Source organism: Thermobia domestica, chromosome 1, assembly GCF_964235325.1.
Source record: "Thermobia domestica chromosome 1, izTheDome1.hap1.1, whole genome shotgun sequence".
Taxonomy (NCBI): Eukaryota; Metazoa; Arthropoda; class Insecta; order Zygentoma; family Lepismatidae; genus Thermobia; species Thermobia domestica.
Window position 1 is genome coordinate 194,501,565 of NC_137454.1, and position 19,530 is coordinate 194,521,094.

At 37.6% G+C, this 19,530-nt stretch overlaps 1 protein-coding gene across 1 annotated transcript in view; it reads right to left on the reverse strand.

Moving 5' to 3' along the window:
• The window catches only part of LOC145692444 (kinesin-like protein Klp61F), a 273,603-nt gene that overhangs the window by 246,573 nt on the left and 7,500 nt on the right, over positions 1-19,530 (reverse strand). The window contains exons 2-3 of the mRNA XM_081767753.1: positions 10,978-11,125; positions 9,778-9,930 (exon numbers count right to left, since the gene is read on the reverse strand). Of these exons, the coding sequence (XP_081623879.1) occupies positions 9,778-9,930; positions 10,978-11,125 (301 nt within the window). The remainder of the gene's footprint in view (positions 1-9,777; positions 9,931-10,977; positions 11,126-19,530) is intronic.

Below are 19,530 nucleotides of genomic sequence, written 5' to 3' on the forward strand. Positions count from 1 at the left end.
CTATAAATTTCTACTTTTCCCCTGCAAGATGGCGTTTGTAGTTTTCAACTATTCTTCTTTCTCTCCATAATGTGAGGGATGGAGCATATGAACTCAAGCCATATGCTGCTTTACCAGAAGAAAAACTTGTACAATTATGCAATTTATAGTCGCGGCGCGGCGTAACGTAGTACTGCCCTTGACATAGGTTCTCATGTCACAACTAGAAACGCACTTTTTGCACTACATCCATCGAAGGTAAGTCCGGGCTTGCGATACTACGATACCTAATATTGGACGGCCCAGCAATAGCATGGGTGTTAGTTTTGTTGCGATTCAACACAGCGTTGATCCCTCTCTTTGATATACGAAAACCTTTACTATACACGGTTTACCTACTACTGTTTAAGTATAACGAAGTTGGAAGGGACCTAAAAATAGTCTTCCTAAAAGACAGTACTTTTCGGAGCTATATGACCACTCATACACGTAACAGATGCCATCTCCCTGTAAGTAAACATACAAGCAGCTTCGAACTACCCGCAATAACTAGCGTGCGTGTTCACCCGTATTGTAATATGGCGATCGAATTCGTTATCACAAACCTACTTTCCGTACGAGTCATAGTTAAATATTTTAATCATGCGCCAGTTTATTTCCATGAATAATTAATCTACTATACTGATTCTCAACAGTGTCAAACGAGACAAAGTATCAGTCTCGCACTATTATTCCTTTAATGGTCTAATATCTAGTAAACAGTGATATTTCAACTGTTTCATTTTGAAGTTTTAAGCCAGACAAAAACATGATATTTATTGCTAAACTAAATATACATCCACACGAAATTCTACATACATATAAAGAATTGAAATTGAACAGCTTTGTATATACCGGACTTATTACAAAAGAGGTCAGTTTACTTGAATGTATTCTCAAGAAACAATATGTTCGAAATTTTATGTCCACTGAGAATAATTGCATTTTCTCTTCCTCTTAATTTGAACTTCATTTACATAGTGCAAACTGAGTAGCAATAAAAACTATTTTGTTACACAATTTAAGTATATATATATTACTCTTATCGTGAATGAATGCTTATTCGAGGCCTTCTATAAAGTTTCTTATCCAAGCAAAGAACCACAATACACTAAACTTGTCTGCCACCACAAGAAAGAAAAGATGTTTTATGTAAATTTTCATATGCTTGATAGTATGTTGTGAAGCGTTCGAATGCCTGAAAAAGGAGGAAACATTCTACATAAAATATTGGCAATTTCTGAAAGAAATATGTTCGAATTGAATCTGGAGAAATCTATTTCCCTGATTTTCCCTGACCTTTGGCAGGAAATTCGCTGACTTTCATGATAGGTGTCGGATGACTGACATATAAATAAGGAATAAATAACTGAATATTTATATATGAGAACATGTACTCTATAGACAAATAATAACACTGGTCGGCAAAATGAAACTTTTTTCGCTCCGACAAACGAAAATATGTGATTCCTATAGGTTTCCAGCTCCTGAGTTCGAATCCGTAACCCATTTTTCTCCAGGACGTACCAGTTTTCAGGGAGGAGGGGGGTTTCAATATCTGCCCAAAGGTGCTATTCTCCACCCATAATAATTTGCACGTTATAATTTAAATATCGATATAAATTATGCAGATAAAATTGCATAAAAAGTTAAAGTTCAACACTTACGTGTCACTTGGTTTTCCTACTCCTCTTGTAATTACTACAGGGTGTCTCGCGTGTCACATTCCAAAATAAGTCTGCCAACACATTCACACTCCATTTACCACTGTAGCGCCTCTCCATGGTAGCTATTTGCTGGTGAAACCTTTCCCCGTGTTCGCCAGACCTCCCCCAAACTGTACATTTCAGGGAAGAAGTCCAGGTGGCAATGCAGGAAGTATAACTTTAGGGACATATTACATCCCATGTTACGAAATAAAGTAATTAACCTGCCCACAATGTCTTTGTAATCAGGCGACTTATGATTCCCTAGAAAGTTACTGCACACTTCTCGAAAGGCCTCCCAAGCCTCACTTTCCACTTCATTAAGCTTAGAAGAAAATGTAGTATCCTTAAAAAGTCTCAGATTTGAGGTCCCGTAAAAACACCTTCTTTCACCTTGTCCTCGCTGAGTCTTAGGAATAGTTTTCTGAGATGATTAAATGCTTCACCATTCCGCTTCATGGCCTTGAAGACCTTCATGAGCCCTAATTTGAGAAGGATGGTAAGAATATTTTCTCCGGATCCACAAGACGTTCATTAGCCACGTTCATCTCCCCTGGGACCAGTTGCTTCCTTGGTGGCCATTTTGTGATGGTGTACTGATCTTTGGCTCGACTATCCCAATGACACAAGAAGCAGCAATGCTTTGTATAACCTCCTTGTAAACCGGTGAGGATGGCAATAACCAGCGTATACAGACCACTGGAACTGTTCGTACTTTATTTTCTGCAATAGGTTTCGCATGTTCTCGTATGTTTCTTTCATATGTACAGCATGAGCAATAGGAATGGCTGGCTTTTCATTGCCATTGTGTAGTAACACTGCCTTTCTAGAGGAATCTACGAATAGCCTCCAATCTTCAGTGTTCTAGTTCAACTTCAGTTGTCCCATAGCAATACACCAAATCACCATCCTTTGTAAAATACGAACCAGGCTCACCTCTCTTTTCCTATACATCGATATATTCACATCTTGATTTAGTAGATTCCATTGTTGAAGTCGTGATGCAAGCAACAGGGCCTTAGACTTGGGAAGGTTTAAGTCTCTGATCAGATCATTCAGCTCTTCCTGACTTATCACATGTGGTTCATTAGTGTCAGGCACTGGAGCGTATTGGGATCTGACTGCGTACTCGAAGATTGTGCAACATCCTCACAAGCAGCAGGTTCTTCATCGGATGAAACACTGCACAGGATGTATGAGTCTGGAGTCTGATGGTACGGGTACAGGCAGACAAACATCATGTTTCACAGGTCTCCTCGCGGAATCCAAGTTAGGATACTGTATTTCATGCTTCATGTTTTTTGAGAAACCTTTTATATTAGTCAGACAGAAGTAACAGTTTGAAACATGATCACGGGGCTCGCGCCAAACCATAGGTACGGCGAAAGGCTTCGATTTATGTGTATCTTTCAACCATCCTGTGAGAGTACGCGCACACGAGTTACAACTTTGTTTCGGAGCCCAAACGTGATCCTGGTCGCCGATTTTACACCCGAAGTACAGATGGTAGGCTGTCTTCAGGAACGGAGACAATGGCCTATTTTGTCCCTTGAAAATCACTTTCCCACATATGTAGCAGAATGAATCTGTCGAATTGTTGCAAGTTCTCGGCATGTTCGTTTAACACAAACGTCAATATTTCACGCAGAAATATTTTTCACCTACGGTATACACAGACACAGCGTAACACCACCTTCTAACACGAGAAGATCAACTCAAAACTGAAATATTTGTTTCACGCGACAACGTGATGTATGTCTTGGCGCCTTTTCTCAACAATCTGTCTGTCGTCTGGACAAAAGGGAGCCGACGAATGATCGCAAGTTAATTACGAAATCTTTCTCCGTCAATAACGCTTACGTTTTAGTGTATGCAATGTGGAACGACAATAAATCTTTGCAACCCAAGTGAAGGGGGTACGTTTTCGGGGAGTCGTGGGCTAGAGTAAAGAATGTTCCTGGGATATAGCCTAGTAACAGTTCTTGGATTAAGATAAAAATTCAGAATTATGCACTCCAAACACATATTAAATACGAAAAACACGATCTTTCTGTCAATTATGGAAACAACACCCCGCAAAAAAGCGCTGGAACTTTCTTTATGAGATATTCGTAATCAGCGTCTCGAAATCTATCCGGTACACCCTTTCACCCTCGTGGGAGGATTTTCATGCCGACCAGTGTAATCAATTGCTCATACGTACACTCCACTTACAATCCACATAAATCTGAATAATGTTCCATACTGTGATCATTAATGGTTGGCTAACCTCAAATTGGTGTACTATTAATGTTAGAAAAGTACAATTTATAAAATTTCTCTGACTTCCCCTGATTTCCAGTCTTTTTCCCAGAGTTTATCTGACCTGCACAATTTTCCCTGACCAGTAGAAATCCTGTATTAGGGCAAATAATCCAACGTTAAATTTATTAAAAGGCAACCTAGACAAGCATCGGGATTACATTAACAATTTTAAACAAAAATACCAAACTCCACAATAGTCTCACCATAACGTAATTAGAATTTCATAATTATAAAATAATCAAATACCTTCACTCACGCAAGCATAGGACTTGGCAAATCTGACCTTTGAAAATGTTTTCTAAAATGGTGCTCAGCAGCAGATAAGTATCGTAAAATGTAGGATATAAATGAACATAAAATATCTCAACTTCGCGGTAACTTCTCTTGTGACCTCATGCACCGATAAGTTTAGAACTAGTTCCATTGGATTTAGCATCCCAAACTAGCAGAAAAAGCGCAATGAGGAATTTATCAAAGCAGGGACACTTTTTACTAGTAGCATGATTATTGGTTCTTTGTATGTACATACATAATTCGTAAGAGATATTCATTTAATCTACAACTGTATCTTTCCGAAATATTGATACTAGGCAAGAAGTTGCCTACATTAGAATCAACAGGCTTTGACAAATTGTAATAGTCATTGCAATTGTGACAGAAAATTCGTTCAGTGAGCTCTCTGTAGATGATATAAATGGACGTAAGACTTCATATTTGTTTTTGGGGGTAGATAATTAAAACAGTCTCCAGCCTTAAAAATTCAGCGCAATGGTATCACTGTATCACTTTTACATCTATACTTAAGAAATGTGTAGTTTGCTGATTTTCGCTTACTAAATTTGCATCTGTTTACATTGTTTAAAATGAAATCAAATGAAGTATTTCAGTTCAACGTTCTACAAATATAACCATTAGGCTAAGGAAGACTGAGGATTGAGGCAAGGAATGATGGAAGAATTGGTGCAAAGAGAATATGGGAGGAAATGGGAATACGTTGAGAAACTCCGCGGACACGATGTCAGCCACTAGAAATTACTTGACCTGGAATCGAAGCAGGAACCCACGAACGAGGCAAACGCTCTACCACTGAGCCACCGTATCCCCACCTTACAATCCTTAGGAACGTGTTACATATTATGATATTGATAGCAAATGTTTACTATTTTTCGTTTTCATTCAATAGTTGCTGTTACTCTTGGATGTCATGCAATCGCGCGCTAAGGATTCTATAATAACTTACAAACATCTCTGGTGGCAATTATTTAGCCACGTACAGCCCGCACCATCTAAAGTTTATAAACAGGAAATACTTTGCGAATAAATTTTTAAAATACATTGTGTAACTTAACAAAAAACACTAATATCCAGTACTAAGGCCCAAAAATATCAATCAACTGTCCCAAGGACTCAATTCTCTCAACATACTGAAACAAGGATCCAGAAAGTATTGTCTGCGCCCGTTCACGCTCGAAAGTATATTTCATCTTGGCACATAATGAAAGAAACAGAACCATCCACCCACACTGGTATGCTTAAACACTGACAACATTCGACATAAATAACTTTCTATCTGCAATACACTTTGTTTTATTAGCCTTTAAAATGTGGGTTGTTTTGTTGGGTCACCCTGTGCAATTATAACATGTGGATTTAGTAGGGATGGCCAGAACTGGTTCCTGGTGGAACCGGTTCCTCGCGGAACCGGAATTTTGTGGCCATCCTTACGCTAAACCCGAGCTGCTGGCAGGCTGTGAACAGTGTGCTAGATGAAATGGTGGAAGTGACAGGCAGGCGCCCGCTTGTCTCATTTGGCTAAACACGCACTGGTGGAACAATACTTTTTTTTTCTGGGGGGGCACAAGCGCGTGGTACTCTTTGCAGTGTTTTGAAGGTGAACTCTGTGCCTTCTTTACGGGTCTTTGGAGACTTCCGGATCCAGGTCTAGAACCGGTCCCTCACGGAACCGGAACTTTGTAGCCATCTCTTTTGTTTAGTGTCAAACATCGGTGTAACCGATCATAAATATAGCCTAACATTATAATAATTATCAAAGCTTTAGGTGTAATGTGTCTGTTGAAATCGAAAGAACTAATAAACTGGCTTGTTTTACGTCACTCATTCATGGTCACCGTAAGGAAAAGATCACCCACTACTGCAGCCACGGGCTCCAAGAAGAGAAGGCCCCGCAGAATTGACCAGGGTAACATAGCCTATATACAAATCAATTCAATGCGGCCCGTTGTCTATCATGCTTCAAGCTTCAACTGTCACATCTTCAAAACTCACCGATTTCAGTGGAGGGGGCAGAACAAACACCCTACGATTATACCGGGACCCCGAAGAGATTCGTTACGACACTGATTCATCACGTTTGAACATTTTGGACTGTTTGAATGAGATCCGTCATAAAGGAACATTAGGTGGAATAAGATGTCTTCAAGCCTTCGGACTCGACACAAAGGAATATATGATATTCTGAGAGGCATCTCATTGTCACCAATATCAATAACTTTCGGCAACGTCTTGTCTTGGGATGAGTTATTAGTCATATCGTAACAAACAGTGATCGCTGTCGTCGAGAGAAAGTTTTACCATCTTTGCTACACGTTCTACTTATTGGAGAGATAGGTATGGAAATACTAGAAACAATGATGTTCGGGAAGTCAACCACGGCAAGCTGACATGCCCGTTCTTGTTTAAAAGTGACCTTAAATGTCATCTGGGTTCTCACTATTCATCTCAGTGACCCCAAAAACTATGGATTCGACACTAATATGAGTTATTTTTTGATTATTTACATATTACATTCTTCCCACCCCCTGGGAGTGCTAGGAGTGTTTTATCCCCAATGTACACAGTATGTCGGAAAAGTAATGGAACTTTTTTCTTTAAAGGTACAGATAACCACTAGCTCCATCTATAGAAGCAACATATTATCGGAAACATGGATATCTGCTCAACAAAACGAGACCACTATCATGAGAACCGATTAACGGAGTGTCAAGTTATAGCACGAAAAGCGTGTGTGTGGTGTCACATCACAAAAACACGATGGAGCAAAGAGCCAATATTAAATTTGGTTTCAAGCTAGATAAAACATTTATACAAACACTGGAAATTATGAAACAAATGTATGATGATTAGTGCTTAACTCGTATACGTGGTGTTCGAGTGGTATACGAGATTCCAGGATGGCCGAGAGTCCTTGGAAGACGATCCAAAGCCAGGCAGACCGAAAAACAAAAATCGCGATGAACTGGTGGAACAAGTGCGTGAAATGATCGCCCGCGATACGAATTCGACTGTGAAATGGATGGCAGAGGAATTAAATACGACAAAAGACATGATCCACGAAATTTTGACAAAGGGTTTAAAGAAACGGAAAGTCTATGCTCTAATCGTCAATTTCAAAATTACATGTACACGTATTTTGTGGATTAACGAATTCGATGATTTTTGAGTTTAACGTCCCTTTCAGCAGCAAGGCTATATAAGACGGCACCTACTGATTAACGTGAAATCTGAACCACATGAGCTCCTGCCGGAAAAGGATACGAATTCGACTGTGAGATGGATGACAGAGGAATTAAATACGACGGAAGACATGATTCACGAAATTTTGACAAAGGATTTAGAGAAACGGAAAGTCTGTGCTCAAATCGTCAATTTCAAAAAATGACATTTACACGTATTTTGGGGGTTGAAATTAATACCATTACAAGTTACTGCAGTTACGTTTGTAAACCAGATTTAAGAAGAAAATAGCAGAAAAACATACCTTGTTCGCAAAAATTGCCACCTTCATTGGCTACCGGTAACACCTTACACTGGCACAAAAAAACACTTGTACACTTAACAGTTTTATTAACAGAATACGTATCTTTGTTGTACAATATATATACGGAATATTTATATACAGTAGCTGTTCTTTAAAAAAAAAAAAAATCGCAAAAACTGTCAGCTTGTTTGTACCCACCCAAATCACGCACCATTTCAGCATCACTAACGTCTGATTCTTCACCCCCGCCAGACGATGCAAAATGCTACTCAGAGCCACTATCACAAGGGTCATCTTCATGAGTCACCCTTAGTTATGCGAGAGTTAAAGAAGAAGAGGGAGAGATACATTTCAAAGTACTGTCTAACTTTCTCGTAAATTTAGTACCGCGGCCTATATTCGCACAAATACAGTATGTACTTATATATTCATATATTTGTATATTTATATTAGATAAGGATGCAAAATTAGGTATACAATTATAAGAGTTCTTGTTTTCTTTGTTAGTAATGAATTCTTGACTGAAAATACAATAACTTTATGAGGTCACAATCAGGATGGTATAGGAATTACAATTAAGAACAATCTCTGAGGTTCTCAAAGTGCTAGCCTTAAAAGCATTTACACATCACTGTAGTCTTGTTTCTACACTGACATAGATGATTTTATTAATTTCTAGGCACGCTTCCCTTGTGAAATTAGTCATGTTGTCAATAGTGCGTGGTTTGCTCGAAATCATTTTGACAACCCTCCCCCCTCCAAAAAAAAAATCCATTGGAGTGAGGTCTGATGATCGTAGTGGCTATCCAAACGGTCCTCGTCGAGATATCCAACGATTGGGTAATCAAGAAACTCGCGCACTCTTACAGCATAGTAAGGAACTGTTCCATCTTGCTTTAAACGGAAGTCGTCATTATCATGGTAGTGCTGTAATTCTGGAATAACAGTGCCCTGTAGCTTGTTAAGATCCATCAGAAAAGATAGGCCCAGTGACTTCTTTACATGAAGGTTATCTGTTGAGTAATATACAGTTATGTATTACAGCCTGTATTAACAGCACTTGAACGTTTAAAATTCGCTTCGCCTGACCAATATACTTTTCGAATGATGTTATCACTTTGTCTTTCTACATTCAACATTACCTCTCAGAATTTAATCGGTGATCTGGATCATTCTCTAATAATTCATGAAGTAATCTTAGCCGATACATTTTCAAACCTACGCTGCATCAGACACTCTAAAGACCTACGGGGAATGTCTACCTCGAAAGAAGCTCTTTTTTTTTTCTGTTTTTCTTTAGATGAATGCTTGCGCAAGTAACACTTCATTGTACTGGGTAGTAGCACCAATCGGTCGACTATTCTGGCGCATTACAGATGAAGCCAATTTCATCAAATTTATTGTGTAATCTGTAAATTGTTAGTCTACTTGGTGGAGGTGTATCAAATTCTGTAGCTCATTTCCGTCGAATCTTTTTCAGAATTCTCTGACTTCCAGTATTGTTTGATTATCCACATCCGTTGGTCGATGGTTAAATTACCAGCCATGATTAATAAATACTCAACTGTAAACCTACTTTTGCACCTCCTATATATATTCATTCATTCATTCACTTTTTTCCTAAAGTTAAAAAAAATGCATTCTATTAACACTAAAGAAAATGAAGGGAAACACAGCGTTCTTAACTTTATAAAAATGAAAAATAACGAATATGTTTCTTACTTCCAATAAAATATACATCATCTACCAATGATTATTTCGGAATGTTTTCGACAAAAAGTTGAAGGGCACACTGACAGATAGCTTGTGCTAGTGGGAGGATAGGTGCTGTTTTCTAGTTACAAGGGAAGAAGATTGAGTTTCTGAAACTATACATGAGAAAAACTTTCTATTATAATAGCTTACAAATTTATCATAAAATTAATAACATAAAAAAAAAAAGCTGCAATACAGATATATAATTGAACTTACGTCTCCCCAAGACAAACTCGTATCATCTGATTTCTCTCCTTCCATGGTGTACGTTTTACCAGTACCTGTTTGCCCATAGGCAAACACTGTACAATTATACCCCATAAGGACCTCTTCTATTAAAGGATTTACTACATATTTATACACGTCAATCTGAAAGAGAAAATTAAGAAGTCTTAAAGTCCTGCTTGGCAAGCAAATTGTGCACATTTCTATAGCATAGATTGTAACGTAAGGTACGAAATTTCAGGTCTGAATCCAGTCTGATCAGAGTTAGGCCGTCATTTTTCCTCGTAACTCGAAGACAAAAGTGAAGACAAAACGTGTATTACCAAAATAAAAATTCGGTTACCACTTATCGAGTGTATGGAACACATCATAATACCTCAAATCACTTTACCTGTAATGTTTCTCATCAATCTTTCCTCCGATATTTCAAGTGAGACCCTCGGTTACACCTGTTCCGGGGCACACAATGGCTTAAATCATTTAAACACTATCTTCACATCGCTTTGATATCTCAACAGTGGTAATTACGAATTTTACATATATTTTATCGATATATATGGGTTCTACATTTATATATTAATTACTCTTATTATTGTAATGAAAACAACTATAAATCTAAAAAAAAAAAAAAAAAATGCCAGCTCCGTTTAGTTTCAAAACTCTCGCAGAGATGAAAAAACAGCTTTATTAATAGGGTATTTTTAAAAAAATAAAAATTCTGCTTTTCTGGAACACTTTTTAAAAAGTGATTCAGTTCTCATTCCCTGTTACACCAGGAATGAATCGCTGACAACAGAATGTAAATCTTGACCTTAGAGATGAGTTGATTGTATTAGCCTCGCACACAGAATACACTAGCGAATTTATAAGTGAATACTTAAAGGATTATTACGAGTTTTAAAGATTACCAAACACCTTATCCCTTTGTAAAGATATGTGTAACAGTCCCGATTATAAAATATCTTAATCTTTTAATCCAAAATAAATAAATAAACACTAAAAAATAGAATAATTATCTCCATAACAAAGATCTGAACGATTATTATTATTAGTGTGTAAATGAAGTAGAAAGGCTACTTTTTAGGAAAAGAAAAATTTATACTGATGAGAAACACAAATCACTTATGTTTATCCTTAAGTCAATTAAGAAAACGATCAGAAACTAATTGTAAAAATAAATAAATAAACTACCTGTTTTGAGTTAGGGGCAAACACCCTATCAAATGTGAATGTCTTTTGGTGTTTGTCCAAAGGTCGCTCTCTAACAATTACTTCCTTATTATTTTGGCATTCTACAACACTGAAACATTTGTTCTGCTTCTCTTGCGAGTTCAAAGGCCTGGAATTAACAAAAGGAAGAAAAAAAAGTATGGTAACATTTGATCGATTTTTTCTATTTTATCTTGCAACACAAAATAGGTATTGAAAGAAATTATCAAAAGTATATGCGATAAACATCATTTAAAGTGAATTGTGTCATAAATCTATTGCAGATATTCAGGTTCAGTCTTGATAAGTTAAATCTTGTACATGTATCTGCAAAAATACATGTCCATACCAGAGATGAAAAAGAAGCATTCTTTCTGGGAGTGGGGGACGGAGATTTTTCCTCATATAAAGCTGGATTTTGGGGGAAAAACGAAAGCTCTATAAACAATTCATTGAAACTACAAAAACCTATGCACATTTTCTTTCCTAGTGGATATCATTTTCTTTGATTCTTGAGATTTTATCATCAGGATCTTCTCTTCAGAATGCAGTAATTAAAGGCTTTTTCGTGTTACAATGGGAAGATAAAGGTGGAACGTACTGTTATTCATCCACTAAAATTGAGGTATACTTTAAAATGCCCAAATTTCCCAGGCAGAAAAGCCATGGAAAATGACTTAGTTCTTTCCATATACGTCAAACCTCATCTTATATCAGGGTTGGCAAAAACAATGTTTTTTATTGAAAAAAACAAAAAAACAGGATGCAGATCAGGACGAAGCAGAAAGTCCCACGTGGGGATGCACCCGTAGGAGGCAATCATAATAATTTACACAGAACCTACCAAATCATCTATGAAAGTCATGATTGGAAATCATCATCACTTTCTTCTCCTGTTGTATGACTGTTGCGTCTTGCGAAGGTTCTTTCATTTTCTTCAAATAAAATTGGATCTCGCTTTGGTAGACGTGAATGGTTTATTGAAGTTACAAGAAAACAGTTTTACAAGTTCCACAACAAATAACTACAAAGTGTTACTAACTGTACCTTGAGTAGAATTACTGAAATTCCACTTTAGTTTAAAAAACAAACACCAGATACAATAAAATACAAGAATATACGAGATATACAGACCGTAATATTAACAACAGTACGTAAGTTCTTCCCGGAATGTGTTCTTGTATAGTGACTGCTATATAAATCCATTGTAAGCACTAAGATCAAATAATCACATGAGTTTAGGTCGACACGTGGATGCACGTGGAGACTGAGCATAGAAACTTTTTGAAATTGAACTTAGTAATCCAGGCTCTCATTGCGTGATGTACATGCGCGTACATTATCATACTTCTTTAAAAAGAAACCATTACAAAAGTGAGTATTTTGAAAGTACATACTAGTTCAGTAACTTATAAATGTTCATACAACACGTTAGAGACCTGCACGGGCCGGGCGCGGCCCGAAGCCCGGCCCGCGGGCCGACTATGTTATTTCTTTGGGCCGGGACGGGCTTGGGCGGGCCGACACTTATTTCTTTCGGCCGGGCCGGGCTTGGGCTGGCCGACACTGATTTCTCTTCAGGTCGGGCCGGGCTGGGGCCGATGAATTGCAATTCTTTAATAATTATTGACTTTCGCTAAACGATAACTGGAATAAAGCCAAACGTTGAAGGAGTGTGTCCGTGAAAAATGTTACAAAGAATGCAATAGGTATTTACAGTTTGTGTTGCTTAGTGGCTTCATTTTCACTATAGAGGATTGCAGGCATTATGCGGTAAATTGAGCTCTGACCTTGACCTTCACTGAACTCAAAATATAAAAAGAAGGGGTGGGAATGTTTTGACTGTCGCTAAACAATATTGCCATCTTCACTTTATGCTAAATATCAATTAAGTTAGATTTTTGTTACAGGGAATGGCGTTTTTGTTCTCTCGATGACAGGCAAAGTTCTAGGAGGCAATGGTACCATTCGGAAGGCAAGCGTCAGGTTGTAAACCAAAGTTTAGAAAATGTTTCTGAGGGTTAGGTCAAATTTAGTACTAAATTTTGAGAAATATTCGGGCTCGGGCTAATTTTTTCAAAAATTTATCGGGTCCGGGTCGGGCTTGGGCCGAGAATTTTGAAAAACTTATCGGGCCGGGCTGGGCTCGGGCCGAAAATCTCGAAAACATTTCGGGCCCGGGCTGGGCCGGGCCTAGGTACGTTCGGGCTGGATTGGGCTCGGGCCGAAAAAATTCAGTTGTCAACAGGCAAATAATGAGAGAGTTCACTAAATTTGTGGTCCAACAGTACTGGAAGCATTTGTGAAGATAATATTGATTGAGTTGCAGGCTGTTTTTTGGAAAGGACTAAGTTTGAAATGCCTTCTAAGGCAACACGAGAGTGAAGTGTACTACCACTTTCAGTAAGTTTGAAATAACACATTGCAGCACGCGCTATTCCGAATACGAGGAACTGCTGAGTTGGCGTTCTCCGATTTCCAACTTCACGCAGACGCATTCTACATTCATTGCTGTGAAGACTTCCTTTTGCCTACTTTTCGACTTCCCCTCTAAGTCCGAACAAATCTCAGAACAGTTGGGAACAAATTTGGGAAATATGCCCTATAGGGAATCCTTTGCACATACATTGCTTTTATACACTTTTGGATGGCGTATGTGAGACTTCCTTTACGCTGACATGAACCACCACTGCAATTTTTCTGGTTCTATATAGCACATGTTGTAATGTAATTTTTTACACGCTTTTGGACGGTACTAGCTCTAAAACTAAGTATTATTTCCCTGATAGGTACGTATGAACCTTTTTCTTACTTTAGTGTCAGAAATTATCTCCCAAACGTTGTCGCTGTTTTGAAACACCTCGTATAAGACTAGAACAAAACAAAAAACAAAAACAAAAAAAACTCTTCAGGTTGGGTATAAGAGTGCTCATTTCAAGCCTGTTTCAAAATCAAGATGTTATCAGTGATGACTTTCTGTACACTAAATGTTTTGACAGAATATCAACATTGACATTCGATGGTGCCTCTAGCCACTTCAAAAATCGTCACCAACTGTTTGAATTCGAAGCTACCACATGGACCGGCTGCTAGATAGATTTCCACCTGCAAAACAGTAACACTACCACCAGTGCTCACTTCCAATTCGCGATATTTTAAAGATTACAGGTGCTTTTGTTTCTATGGGTTGAACAGGAAGATTACTTAATATCAAAGGAAGATACTGATGCTGATGAACACATTTTCAGTTTATCGAACTGCTAATTTCAGTTCTAAACATAGTGCACGGAAGTGGTATCGTTTGGAAACTGTAATGTTTTGGAACTTGAACATATATTTTGGAAGCTTTAATATGCTTGAAAGCTGTGTGTTATGTATCTTTATGTAGAATTAAAAGACCACACCGTATATGACTCGACTTACATTCCATGAGATCAATGTGTGAGAATGTGGTAACGGAAACTGTTTTAATGCATGGCAAAACCCTCCTTTTTCAGGGAATGTAGTACTGTATGGTACTGATCAACAGCAGTCACAAGTGATTTTGTAGGATTCTCATTAAAGAAAGAAAGAAAAGGACTTTTCAAAAAAAAAAAAATCGGAAGGCTACAACACAACTGGGACACATTTTCAAACGGAAGCTATCATTTTAATCAATAAACATTATCTTTAAAAAAAAAAAAAAAAATCCAGAGAAAGCATTTTAATACTGTCGAAATTCGCACGTGAGAAAATGCACCGTCTTTCGCAGTCCTATATCTTGGATCAGGAAATTGGGTAAACTGTGATACATGCTCTAGTCCTATCTACATCCGCATCGGAAAGTAACTTTTCTCTATTTGTTTTTGATAGTCTTTAGTGCTTTTGTTAGGTGCTACCGTTTGATTACGTAAATGTGTTCTGTGAATTCGTTATATGGTATATCTTTGTTAGGTCGGTTTCCTAGCTGGTGAAGTACTATATGTTGACAAGCAAGTTCGTATTGTGACTTCACTGTATGGTGGTTGTGATAAATATATTTACGTTTTTAACTTACACAATAACGACAAGGAATTGCTGAAATTGGGCGCAGTTTAATCAAACTGAAAACAAATTTGTAACTATTCCAATATTAAGCAAAAATGTATTCCGTTTATTAGAGTGAAAATTCTGTGTTCCTTACTGAACTTCTATGAAATCTTTGGAAGTATTGCTTTTCATTAGTGTTGTTTCGATAATGCTGTCATCTAGTAGCGAGCAATCGGAGAATAAAGGAAAAGGTGCTCCTCACCACTCCAAAGTGTGTGGAGTTGCAAGTATGGTGTTAACAGGATTCTCACTCTCTTTCCCAAAGAAATTCCAGAACAAATCATCAATTTTCCAGACTTCGACACAGGAAGGTATTACAGGATTGCAATTGTAGGTTCAAAGCTCACAACAGTGAAATGAAAAGTACAGTAGCTTATGCAGTGGAATATTAATGCAAGTACAGTATTAATACTAACTAACTAACTAACTAAACTAACTCTATGGCCTATGGAACCCGGAGGTTCAGTGCCGCGTTCACAAAAGCCCTCCACTGACTTCTATCCTTAGCTAATTGTATCCAGTTTCTACTTTGTATTCCTATCTCTGCGAGATCCATCTTAATATTATCCTCCCATCTGCGCCTAGGTCTTCCTAATGGTCGTTTTCCTATGGGTCTACCAGTCAAGACTTTGAAAGCGTTTCTACTTTCTTCCATTCTAGCTACATGACCTGCCCACCTAAGCCTCCTAGACTTGACGACTCTAACAATGTTGGGTAAACCGTATAAATTATGTAGTTCCTCGTTATGAAGTTTCCGCCATTCCCCATTTCCGTTCCTCTTGGGTCCAAATATTCGTCTCAGGATCCTGTTCTCAAATACTTTCAGTCTATGTTCTTCCCTCAGAGTAAGTGACCATGTTTCGCAACCATACAGAACTACAGGCATTATTATCGTTTTGTATATTTTAAGTTTCAAATTCCTCGACAGAATTCGCGACGACAAGAGATTTTGAACCGAATAGTAACACGAATTCCCTGCTTTTAGTCGACATTTAATTTCTTCGTGAATATGATTTTCGTCTGTTAATATTGATCCTAAATATTTGAAAGTATCCACTTTATCAAAAGTATTATTTAATATTTTAACGCCTCCACAATTTGCCGTATTACGGTCCCGACGCACTTCCATGTATTTAGTTTTCTCTGCATTTACTTCTAAACCCATGTCCCTGCAAGCGTTTAATAATATCTCTGCATTTATTTCTACTGTTCTCCTATCATCCCCTATTAAATTTACATCATCAGCATATGCCATAACCTGGTGAATGCCGTTCAACTCTAGGCCCTGGTTGCTATCTTTGATTTTCCTTATGGCGTATTCCAGCACAAAGTTAAATAAGAATGGCGACAACGCATCTCCTTGTTTCAGGCCATTTTCGACGTGGAAGCTCGTGGACAAAAATTTTCCTACCCGGACTTTACTTTGGGATTCACTTAAACATATCTTAATTAATCTAATTAGCTTTCTCGGTATTCCAAGCTCTGTAAGAACGTTGTATAATGTTTCTCTCCTAACAGAGTCGTAAGCCTTTCTAAAATCAATAAATAGTTGATGTACCGGGGTATTGTATTCCCACTTCTTTTCGAGTATTTGGCGAATGGTAAATATTTGGTCGATAGTTGATCGATTTCGTCTAAATCCGCACTGATAATCTCCAATAATTTCATGACAATAAGGAGAATGAGTTTGTGTATCTTGTTCCACAATTTTTCGCCTCCAGCTAAAATTAACTCAGCCGGAATTTCATCTACACCCGGAGATTTGTGTTTCTTTAATTTCTTTATAGCGGCTTCCACTTCTATTCGATTGGGTTCTGGAATATACGGTTCTGCGGTGTGTATCTCCTTTTCTCCACGCACATTAGTTTTTGGCTGCGTGTTCAGCAAATCGTCAAAGAAATCTTTCCATCTATTTAAGAGGCTATCCGTATCAGTGAGAACTGTTCCGTCAGATTTCTTTAATATATAAGCACGAGGTTGATAGCCTTTCTTAAATTCGCTGATCCCCTTATACATGTCCCGAATATTTTTATTTTTACTATTATCTTCAAACAGTATTAATACACAATAATTAAACACATAAAGCGGAGCGTACGGTGCTGCTTTTTTTGGTGGCCTCCCCTTATAGCCACCCGATCCATCCACATCCAGCACTTGTATTTTCATTATTTCTACATTACATTTTAATTCTGCACCGAACAAATTTACAAACAACAAAAATCTACTTTTCGTACATGGCATCTAGTTTGCTTCAGTCTCCAAAGCTTCCCTTGTTTCTATCAATTTCTTTTTCTTTCCCTGCAGCTTCTGCTGCTGTACATTTTCACTTACCTCTTTCCTCTTGCTCTACACTTTACTTTCTCTTTCAACAACCTTCATTTTCTCCAGCTCTACCATATAGTGCTGCCTTCCACGGAGGGCATGATCAGCATTTTTTCGTGATGTTAATTAAAGTAAGGTCTTTATGGGAAATGTTATCATACACCAATCTCAAAACGACCATGATTCTCCTTCCTATTTTCAACAAGCAGATCTTGATTTATGCTGCAGCTTCGTTCGACAGCATGCTGTACGTAAGAGAAACCAGAAGCTTCTTTATGATTAACAACAAATCTTTAAATTCTTCCGAACCATCCAACAGTTTTGTGTAAAAACAATCCAGCCTTTCAGGGACCAACATACAAATATTAGAGAACTCACTACCTTCTAATAAAATCCTAGTGAAGACAGCATCCAAGAATGAGTTGAGAGACTAGTGGATGAAAGAAGATGACAGAAGTTCTTCCAGCAAACCATCCTGTTGGAAGAAAGCCCACCAACTACCCACATATGCAGGATCATGACAAATTATTATTCAGCACAAAAACAGGAATAGCAAACAACGAGCAATCGATTAAAATCTTCATAATAATTAAATCTGACATTCAGTATTTCTGTAAATTTCAAGGACATGAATGCATTTTCAAGGACATTTCCAGGATAAAATCAATTCAAGAACGAGTGGGAACTGTGGAAAATTAAAGCAAGACGTGACACAGCAAAATTTAAAAAATGACGTGGCCTAATAACACTACCCTTGTACCCAGTGCTGTTTGGTTCAAACTCCCTTGTCAAATCTAAGTTACAGACAACTGCCCAAGTATTATTTCTAATCAATAAAAATGAGCAATTAGAGAAATCTTGGTGTTTAATTCTTATGTTGTGGTGTTTACCCAGACACGCCCGTTTTATCAATCCAAAAGTGTAGGAAACAAGCCTTTTGGCGGACTCACACGAGGAGTGCGTTACTAGTTGTTGTAAGCGACGGACATGTATTATTGCTAGTCCGGAAGTTGAAGCTTCAGTCCACACGTAAGCCAAAGTTATCAAATAGTTTTACAAAAGCATTGATGGACAATTTAGTAAAAATGCATAAATTAATCAAAACCTATAGAACGACACCGAAATTTGTTGAAAGAAGGCTATAAGTGTAGAACTCTGTTCCTACGAAGACGCAGTGCTTGATGATAAGGCAGGGAAAATCCCGTTTGGCATGCGAACTACCAAGTGATGGACTGTCTAGAAGTTAAAGTGGAAATTACGGTAATAACTTCGTTTTTGGTACGTCCGTTCGCGATGCCATGATATGGCAAACATCGGGGCAAAACACGTATGTATAAATACAAGGAAGAACAATTATAATTCATTACTCAAAGAGATTATTCTACAAAAGCAACTTTTATTCTTATAAATTTATGAATGCTTCTTTTGTGATTTTCTTAGTTTATTATTGTTATGCAATTGCAATCAAAGGAGAATTCTAAATACGGTTTCAATTTAATAATGTTTACTACTGATAAAATACATCGATTTTTTTTTTTTTTTTTTTTTTTTTTTTTTTTTTTTTTTTTTTTTTTTTTTTGGCGGGGGTCATACAAATCCCACGAGAGGCATTTATTGAAATCAGAAGTATCTTTGATATCTATGTATAAATGGCAGGGTTGGCAAAAACCATGGTTTTCATTGAAAAAAAAAAAAAAAAAAAAAAACAGGATTTTTGGTTTAAACCCGGTTTTTTTGTTTAAAATAATTTACTCTATGTATATATATTAGATATCGACAGAAATTAGTTTGTTTCGCCTTGGTGTTATTATGCAACAACAAGGTTATGCTGGAAGAGGTCACATAAGCTTAAAGCGGAATCCAAACCGCTTCTCAACTTACATCTAAGAGAAATTGTCCATTTGGACACGAAACCGGGACTAATTGGTCACAAATGCGATTGCCGACTCACTCACGAAGAACTCCTGATAAAAATACGTTGTACTGATCTTTACATAGACCTACTTGTTAATATAATTGTCACGAGTAATTTCAGAAGGACAAAAAGATAAACAGTTACACAAGTATAATTACGGGACAGGACGTTTGGGCGCCACCATTTGGGCGCGGACGTTTCGGCGCTGCCGTTTGGGCACCGGATGTTTG